Source organism: Saccostrea cucullata, unplaced genomic scaffold, assembly GCF_032062105.1.
Source record: "Saccostrea cucullata isolate Sc308-1 unplaced genomic scaffold, CSIRO_AGI_Scuc_v1 ctg14855, whole genome shotgun sequence".
Lineage (NCBI taxonomy): Eukaryota > Metazoa > Mollusca > Bivalvia > Ostreida > Ostreidae > Saccostrea > Saccostrea cuccullata.
In genome coordinates this window covers 30018-39864 of record NW_026933292.1, presented here as the reverse complement: position 1 = coordinate 39864, position 9847 = coordinate 30018, and the positions used below count along the sequence as shown (strand labels likewise).

At 30.9% G+C, this 9847-nt stretch overlaps 2 protein-coding genes across 2 annotated transcripts; both read left to right on the top strand.

Annotated features, from left to right (window-relative positions):
- The first annotated feature begins 421 nt into the window (after nucleotides 1–421).
- On the top strand, nucleotides 422–4653 carry LOC134237932 (uncharacterized). The gene is made up of 7 exons (XM_062720073.1): nucleotides 422–482; nucleotides 1342–1413; nucleotides 1494–1719; nucleotides 3170–3286; nucleotides 3408–3489; nucleotides 3911–4041; nucleotides 4550–4653. The coding sequence occupies exons 2-7, from the start codon at nucleotides 1360–1362 to the stop codon at nucleotides 4651–4653; spliced, it is 714 nt and encodes a 237-aa protein (XP_062576057.1). The 5' UTR covers nucleotides 422–482; nucleotides 1342–1359.
- Nucleotides 4654–4721: 68 nt separating this feature from the next.
- LOC134237931 (uncharacterized) lies at nucleotides 4722–9847 on the top strand. Its single transcript, XM_062720072.1, has 4 exons — nucleotides 4722–4801; nucleotides 6448–6541; nucleotides 8349–8625; nucleotides 9603–9847. The coding sequence occupies exons 1-4, from the start codon at nucleotides 4722–4724 to the stop codon at nucleotides 9845–9847; spliced, it is 696 nt and encodes a 231-aa protein (XP_062576056.1).

Sequence of the window (9847 nt, the reverse complement as noted above, 5' to 3'; positions counted from 1 at the left end):
TCCACTACATATTTGATCTAAAATGTTCAAATCATACTAAGTTGAATAGAATAATAGTCTCTTTAATTTATATGATTTTTTTTTCAATAGTTTATCCGAATGCTCATCATTTCCTTCTTAATTCAACGTCTTGCTGAACGTAGGCAAATTGGCTAAAATATGTTTAAAAGAATAGACGTAGTTCAATCTGTAAATATCACTTTCATTTTAAAGACTCTATAAAGGCATGAATTTACAAAAATTAGACCTCATTTAAATATTATCAAATTTATAATAATTTATTTATTTATTATTTTTTTTTTTTACAAAAAATTGTATCAAGTAAATAATTTTGAATAATCATACTTCTAAGTCTTTATTTTGAAATATATTGTATAAGTGTACGTAGAAAAATAATACACAGTCTATTTAACCCTCCATGAAGATTACTCAACCGTAACAAGTTTCGTAGAGGAAGGCTGGTCCGGTAAAAAAGGATGAAAGTACGTACTAAGTAATAATCACAACTGTTTATGGCCAAGATACTCGCACCATAGCCACATACGATATGTTTTTGCGTGTAATTCTTATGGAAATATCGATTTAAAGATAAACTAAATACTTAACAAATCAAAAGTACATTAAACATAGCGTAACATTCTGTCAAACCAGGTAATACAATCTATGTACATGTATATTAAAATTTATATACATTGTAATAATGAATTTAAATTGCAGTAGCGGAGAAGAAAGTTACTACATTGGTACTGTCACAATATATTTCCCCAAAATGTAATTAATTGTTAATTTAACCTTTTGTCAAATAACTCGATTGCTCCACATGGAAATAAAGAGCAGTTATTTTTTACCAAGTTAACGTCTTTTCTTCAATACCGTCAAGGTTTATTGCAAGGGTAAACAGAGTATTATAATTTTCCTTCATCAAGAATGTTTTCAAATAAATTGGTTAAAAGCTCACTGCAATGTACTTTCGTTTTCGAAGATCATGATCAATGCCTTATTTGTTTGTTGTAGAAGTGGGTTTGTGTGTATTATTAGGTTACACATGTAAAGATGTTTTTGATTTAAATTTTGTGGGTATGTCTTTTTTATTTCCAATAAAGAATATATATTCACAAAAACTTCTTCAAATAATAAGAAAGCCGTTCAATTTTTATTTTGTATCATAAAACAATTGTGTTAACTGCTTCTTGATCATTAAAAAAATTGCTCCATATCCACTTGCCTGCTTTGCCATTAATGTTTATGGTACATTGTAATTTAATTCAAATTTATTTTAGAAATTTTCTATTTCAATTTTAAAACATGTGTCAAATTGACGCTATAATAATTCTATTGCAGATTCTGGTTTGACTGAAGATGAGAGTGCTTCTTCTTTCGAGTATATTTCTCTCTATTAGTACGATATTACTTGTAAGTATATCTTTTCTTAAATTGGTCATATAAATATATCACCCTCACCTCTAAATTTCTATCTCTACCCCGTTTTAAAGTCATCACTTGGCCTGTCCTGTCCAGTTACCGTACCAACTGTATCCTACGTGTCCAGGTGTCCGTCTAATGAAACAGAATGGGAATCAGCAGCACAACAAAAACAGTGCAACAAACTGGCAACACTGCAGAGTTGCACTGAGACTGAAAAGTTTGTATACCATTGTGTTTTGAACAAGGATGGAACAAAATATTTAGAGGTCTGTGCTCAATCCTGGTTTATGTCAGGTAGGTCATTTTACAGGTATGTATTTAATCTGTATGTCATGTAAAATCCAAGTTAACAAAATTTTTACCATTGAAGGAAAATATAGAGGTTACTTGTAACAAGGGGGTCTGTCATAATTTCAAGCCATGTTTGTTTGACGTATAAGGTCAAGGTAACGTTATTCGGGAGATCATTGTCTTTTTGACTATGTCTTCTTTCAGTCTGTTGTTAAGGACGCTCTTAACACTGCACACTAAAGAGCTCTATTTATTGGGTAGTTTTATGCAGTTAGAGCGATCTTCCCTTAGATGTAAGATTAAAGAAAATTGTATTTACCGTTAATTACATACAATGTAATTTATGATAAATTAAATATTTTTTGCATTACGAAAGACGAAGAGTAAGAAATTTAATCAATTATTTTCATTAATTTTCCCAATGTAAGTAAACAACAGTGATTTTTGCTCACAAATAGTCCATTGTCTTTGAACATTTTCTCCTGTGCAAATAAGGCACGTACCCTATGTTCTAAATGAATGAAAAAGTCTCAATATGCATATCTTTACATGGTTTATTTTTCTCTTAATATCAGTTTCTGTTAGTGTTTAGAGCTTCCTTAATCATTAAAACTTCGAAACCTTAAAATTATGCACCGTTTTCAGTTTATAATGCTAAACTTATAATTTACTCAAGTCACAGCCGATTGCTTGGCTTGCAGATCATTTATCCTCTAGACATATGTCTTATTTGACCTACCAGAATTTCCCCTGACCTTTAATGATCACTATATATCTTGTTTATATTCATATTATGTACACATTTTCCTTTTTTTAAATCAGGCTTGAGAACTTAAAATTTGTTATTAATGATACTTTTCAGAATCTGTAAGCAAATATCTATTTATTTAGTACGTACGTGTATGTGTGTTTGGAAGGGGGTCTTTTTCACAGTATATATTTTGGAAATATTTTGATTTTGATTTTTATTTTAAAATGTATGTAAAAAAGTATTTGCGTCTTCATGATTGAAACATTCGCAAGAGGAAGATTACATTACAAACAAACAAACAAACAAACAAAATGTACTTCTGCAAACATGATGGTACAATATGTAAAGGAAATTTATAATCCTAAAAATGTTCATGTCAAGCTTAAATCCATTAAAAGAATGAATCAATACACTAATGATTTTTCAGAGTTTATAGACACAAAGAAACAAAAATTCAAAATATTCAAACAAAGTCTCATTAAAATTATATATCGTTAGGAATATATTTGTTATAAAACAACTTGTACAAAAAATAGTTTAATGTAGATCAGAACAAATGAGAGATCGTAGCCCTCGTTGAATGCTTAATTGATATAATATAAAAAATTTGAAACCTATAACTTTTTCATATCTATCTGTAAAGATGTTTGTTGTATAATTGGAATAAAATTTCATTTTCAAATGTCAATTTCATTTTTCTAGGGTTTTGTGCAAGATTCAGTGTAGCAGATGGAAGAATAATTAATGACCCAGGGTTGGACTGTACAAAATTCTCCACACCGTGTCCTTCAAGATTTCTGTCAAATGAATCCTTTAAATGTAAAAAGAATTGTGCGATATATATTCAAAATATGAATTATCTTAATTGTTTGTGCGTGCATGTGTATGTATAAGAATAAGAACGAGGGAGAGAGGTTAAATAAATATTTCATAATTACAGATCAAGGATGCTATGATTATCTTCAACAGTCTACACCATCAAAAATCATTGAGAAGAAAACACCAGCTTCTGAAAGAGAATCGTATGTATGAATTGAGAAATATAATAATCAGAGTTTTTGTAATGATTATATTTTAAGTAAAATTGTCCAATACAAGAAAATACTATTTCAAGTACATGTAAAATAGCTATTAAATGTTAAGACATGGGTTTAGACCAAACGACGTAGAATGTAAACGATGTATAAAAAAATGAATTAGAAAATAATTTTTTGGAAGATAAATGGACAAAAAAATGACAGTTTTAGATACAAAAGTCAAACTATTTTGTTTGTTTTTTTACTTTATATTTTGTAAATGCCTTTTACTGACATTTGTGCTAATGTAAATTAAGCAATAGATTATTGCTCATACGACATTCTGATACTTCGGATACTTAAGACTTTAAAAAGGCAAAAAAAGCTTCTTTAAAGTACCATGAAAATGTTCTTTTTTGTTACATAGCGACAACAGTGCATTGATTGGCCTCCTGTGCTTTTTTGTGATGACAACTCTTCTACTGCCCATTATTATAGTCTTGGTATTTAAAAGAAAAAAGTTTTTTGACTGGTGCAGATCTAGACGGAAGGACACTGGTGAATATAGAATTAATCTGTATGGTTGCGATAGAAATTTAGTTTATTATTATCTTAGCATTAAGAAGGGGTAAAATTAAACATCTGAATAGAGATGTTATTGCGCCTTTCTACTTCATGTCTGATTTCATATAATGTTACATTTGTAAACGATCATAGATAAAAACAAAATTATTCAATGAACACTACATGAAACATATGTGCTTGAATAAATTAAAGCGCCGCCTTTTTTTCTTTTTCAATAGGCAAATAAATGTATTTTAAAATACGTGGCAAATTTTCGAGGTTTAAGAAAATATATTGATATGTGGTGATTTTATCACGTGGCTAGAAAAGTGTTAAGTAGCAATGCATAATATATTTGACATTTTCTGGTGCTCATGAATTCCTGGCTCCCTCCATATCTCTAAAACAACAAAAAGTTACCCACGTGAAAATTAATAATTTTGTATCAAAGAAGAAACAGTTGTATATTAATTCTTTTTCTTGAAAATATTTTATACTTTAGAGAAATGTAATGATCATACGCTGGAAGACAATTTGCTGATCAAAGGAAATACTGCACAAGGGTACGTAACTTATATCAGAGAATACAAGATGATGATATTATGAACGGTGATACAAAGAAACATCAATGAGAAATGAAAAAAAAATTTGGCATCTGCCTTAGGTAAGATCAGATGCAGTCTACTATTAATGATTTTTCAGGAACTCCTCACAGAGCTGTTACAATAGAAAAGGGAACAAAAGAAGCAAATCGGTAAATAAAAAATAACTCAACAACATATTTAGTCACAATTCCCGATATTATCTTCTTTACTTAATGCGTACTTTTTAAATAAAGCAATGTCCCTCGTTCAAGGGGAGGTTGTAAGGAAAAGTTGAAGATTTTATGGTATTTTATAAAATCGTCTCAAGAATCACCAAGCTAAAAAGATGGAACTTGTAGGAAACCTTCTCTACAGTCTACATAAAATCATGTTCGAGTCCCCCCATCGGGCTCGATTGGGGTCACAATATAGGGAATCAAAGTTTTTATTGGATATTATGGAAAAAAAATGTAATCAAGAGAAATAAAGCTCTATTTAGTCACCTTGAAATAAAATCATTCTCATATAAAGTAGATTCGATTTTGTTTAAGTCATTATATCGGGGTGTAGATTTAGATTTGTTCAATTCATGATCCTAAGGCACAATGGAGGACTTTTATTAAACAAAGACAGATATAGGGAAATAGTTTAAATTCTCCAGCTCAAGAACAGCAAAGCCATTTTTTATTTTGATTTCAAAATTTCAAGCCCCCTATCCTTGTAAAAGTTTAAATATTGGACTGATTTGTGTTTTACCGAGCATATTTGTGTCCAGATGAGCGAAGAGGCCCGTAGGATATAGCTTAAATTACTGCCATTACAAGTACTTCTAGCTTTCAATAGTGAAAATTTACAAGCCCTGAAGACATAAAGTAATTATACCCAACACTTTTTATTAAAATTTTTATAGAATTAATGTTCAATTTTTCTTTTAAATCACCTCTTTGCTAGAATTAAACAAAACAACAATAGAGTGTATGCAATTCAGAATACATCATTTAACATGTCACTCTGAACCTTTTTCACCCAGTAAACATAGAAGCGCAAGACAGTAATCTCGGGGATGAATTGGGCTGCTTGGTATGCTTTCTACAGCAGTCCCATAGCGTTCACACAGCAATTCAGAGACTGCTTTTTAAAGCTGGCCTGATTGGTGCTGTATGTAGTCTGTTAATACGCAATGCAAAATCATTTAGAAACTTATAAATTTGACAGTTATAGAACAAGCTTGATACTTTTTATTATTGTATATTCTGTATGTTTATGTATTCTGTATTCGCGACTATCGTCTCCATCAATTAGACGCATGCCTTTTCGCACATATCGTAATCCCTGTTGAGATTCTGCATGTTCTGCTCTGCTAGATATTTGGATTGACTCCCGCGTCAGTCCAAATATCTAGCACAGCAGAATCTAAGACAGGTGCAACATATACTCGAGGAATTGAAGTTAAAAATGACACTGTCTTTGTTTGATAGATAAACACATATCGAAGCGATTTCATGATCAAGACTCATTTCCATTGTTTACTATATATATTTCTCGGGCGACAATTGATGGTTACGTCAATGTTTTCTTGTTTTTTATGTTATGTACTAATCACCTGACTACACGAGGCAACAGTTTTCTAGCAATATGGGCTTAGGGAAAAGAGCATGACACCGCGCCAAGCTTGTTTCTTAAGATTTATCGCTAAATTCAAATCATCCTCTGGAGTTGACCTCCAGGAATATTAGTTTTTATCCACGAAGAAATCTTCATGATTTTCTTGCTTTAAAAATGATTGTGTAATGCTTTTTATACCAAATTATTTTAGAATAACTTCCGAAAGAGCAGATGATGATGAGGAAAATGATAAAATGATGGATTTTAGGACGCTCTCTGGCTTGCAAGGAAGATGCAGCGTAAAGGTACATGTAACTTTAGTACAAAAAAAGTAGTACACATTTCAAACGGTATCTTTAGCATTGTAGTCATTGACAGTAGGAAAAACAAAAACATATCACTTTCCATATGTTGAATTATGTAAAAAATACCAAATATGGACCTTAATGTCTTTTTATATATATTGTATCTAGATTTCTGTATATGTGGTATTCAATAAATTCGAAATATCCCCGATTGAAATGCCTGAAATGGAATTTATAGTTACACTGTATAAGGCAGTAAAAGCGAAGGAATATTATAACAAATTGGAATGTTAGCCCGTCCAGCTTTACATCTGTTATTTGCTTTTTTATGCTTTGGAATACCAAGCTCTTATCCGTAACTGTATTTATTTAACTAAATAAACTTCATGGAGACTTTCACTGAAGCTTAAAATTAAATATGCTATATTGTGAATTCAATTCCTATTTTAACTTTTTTGACCGACAAATATTTCGGAGTTCCCAATACAAATTAGACACTGTCATTTTGTCCATGATATTGGTGGCCATCATATTTAATCCAATTTTTTTTTTATCATCAATTAGTAATGAGAAAAGCATTCATAGATTCTATATAACATAGTGAAATTCTGATACCGTAAAATCACTGTAAAATCACATGTTTTGGTGGGTTCAAATTTAAGAGGTTTGAAGAAAAATATTGGTTTTTGGGGATTTGATTTTGTGGTTGGAGAATGTTTAGTAATGTATATGAATATTTACATTTCGTGGTCATAAATGTGAGGGTCTTAAAATACCTCGGAAACAACGAAAAATACCCCACACGAAAATAAGTTGATTTCACAGTATTTTATTTTCTTTCTGATCAAACACATATTTTCTGCTTCTAATGATAAAGCTACATTAGTCGTTGATAAGTCCATTTATAGTGACTTTTCATTTATCTTTCATACAATTGTCGCCTGTGATGTCAGAGAATATTTCACCAAAATCCGATTGAAATGTGCAAATTGTAGGGCTGCATTAAGTAGAACTTTAGGTACATGTACTGATCTAACATGATAAAACAGCCAAAACCCAATCAACCCCTTCCCGAATGTTTACAATGGCAAAGTCTATTTTTTTCTGCCTTGGGAGAGACCAAATTTTTGTCCCTTCGAAACACAAAGGAGCTGCACAATGGGACATTTTTAATAAAAGATTCTGTGAAAATGTCGGATGATATATTTTGCATTCAGCAATATAAAAGAAAACACATTTACCGAAAGTCAAAAGAAAAGTTTATGAAGAAATATTTATTGTTTTGGGGTTTTTCAGTAATTTTTATTTCACTTCGTCTTGACGTTTTAAAGTTTTTGAACGTTTGTCTACGTCTTTTAAATATTTTTTGAAGACATTTCTAATCAACAAGCGGCAATTATATAAACGCTATTTTTCTTTATTTAACCTAATATAGCATCTTGCACTATGCACTAGCGGTGGCAAAATAGACGAAATATATTATTAAAACCACGTAGGAAAACATGATAAGAAATTTCAGATACATGTAATATGTTAACAATTAAAGGACTTGGGTGTAAGTTGATTTACAATACATTTTACAATTTTTGCATACTTTTCATCAAGTTTGGCGACATTACCCAAAATGATTGTAAGGAATAATAATCAAAATATGATACAAAGTTTCACGAAGTTTTAATGCTGTTAACCTACATGTACGGTTTACCTTAAGGATTATATTCAAAGGCTTTTCCCATAGTCTATATAGTGTTTTTACACGGTTTGTATTTGAAACCTGCATAATTTTTATTTCTATTGCATTTTATAGAATGTGACAGTCATTTCTGAGCTTAGAGATAATTTATCTATAGCGCTCTCTGAAAAAAAGCAAAATGTCTGGGTTGTGCAGGAAGATAAAGGGATTTTATATAAAGATGAAACTCCGTTCACGGAGCTTGAAAACAGGAAGCAGATTGAAGTAATGATTGGAAATTCGGAAAGATCAGTTGGAAGGATATGCGAAGGCAAAGAACCTAAACTTGATGTAATATCAAACAGTACTGGAGCATCTCAGAAAAGCAGAATGAGTTGCAAACATTTTACAGGTAATTTGGAAGAAAAAAACCAAATATCATATCTAAAGAATAGATTTCATGTACATGTTAAATTTACTTTACGGATTTTAAGACGTCATTATACCGTACAAGGTATTTCCAAACGTCTTTAGCAAGACATACAGTTGATAAGAAACTTCAGATATCTACATCTTTGCAGGTCTGTTCATTGAAATCATTTTCAATGCTAAAAAAAACTTTTTAGCTCACCTGAGTCAAAGGCTCAAATGACCTTTCTGATCACATTTTGTCCGACGTCCGTCTGTTAACTTTTCACATTTTTGAATTCTTCTAAAGACGCACTTGGCCCATTTTAACTTGCTACAAAGCATTCGTGGGTAAAGGGGAAAATAAATGAAGTATAATGATTGAATAAATAAATCAATAAATGAATAAAATGAAGGGCCATACAAGTCTCATCACAAGGGAAAATAATCAAGAAAAGACAAAAATAGGATGGATCATTTAAAAATCTACTCAAGAACCAAAGGGCCAGAAAAAGCTGAAACTTATGTGGACTATTCTCGGTTAGTGTTTATTCTAAATTTTTCAAACTATGTCCCCTGGGGGTTGGGCGGGGCCACAATAGGGAATCAAAGTTTTACATAGAAATATATGGGATACTCGGGTGAGCAATGTGGCCCAAAGGCCTCTTGCTTTTATTAGTGAAGTGTTCAAAGGTGAAGTATGACTTAGATATTGCCGACTCGGCTTTAAACAATATACAATTGATTATAATCAATCAACGTTGTTTCTTTAATTTTAAAATTTTCACCTTTTAAAATACAGTCACTGTATCAAAATATTATACAATTTTTTATCCAACAACAAAACATTAAACATATGAGTAAAAAATATTTTAGACTAATTGATCTTTTAGGAAATTTGATTAGAAAATCATATATCATTTTTTCGTATTAAAGCAATTGAAATAATTTATGATTTCCATATTTTTTCATAATTTTTAGAGCCGGAGAATCTGTTCAATTACACCAAAGAAAATATACTTGGAGGCAACGCAGAAGTTAAATGTCCTAAATGTGATGCATTGTGGGAAATGGTAGAGTTAGTGACAAAATCTAACATGTCACCAGACGAGCAGATATTTTTCGGGAAAGCAATGTTCATAAATACACAGACAAAGAAAACTCTAACCCACCTAGTTCATAAAGAATTATCTAAGAAAATCCTTCTTATACCGTCATATATTTAA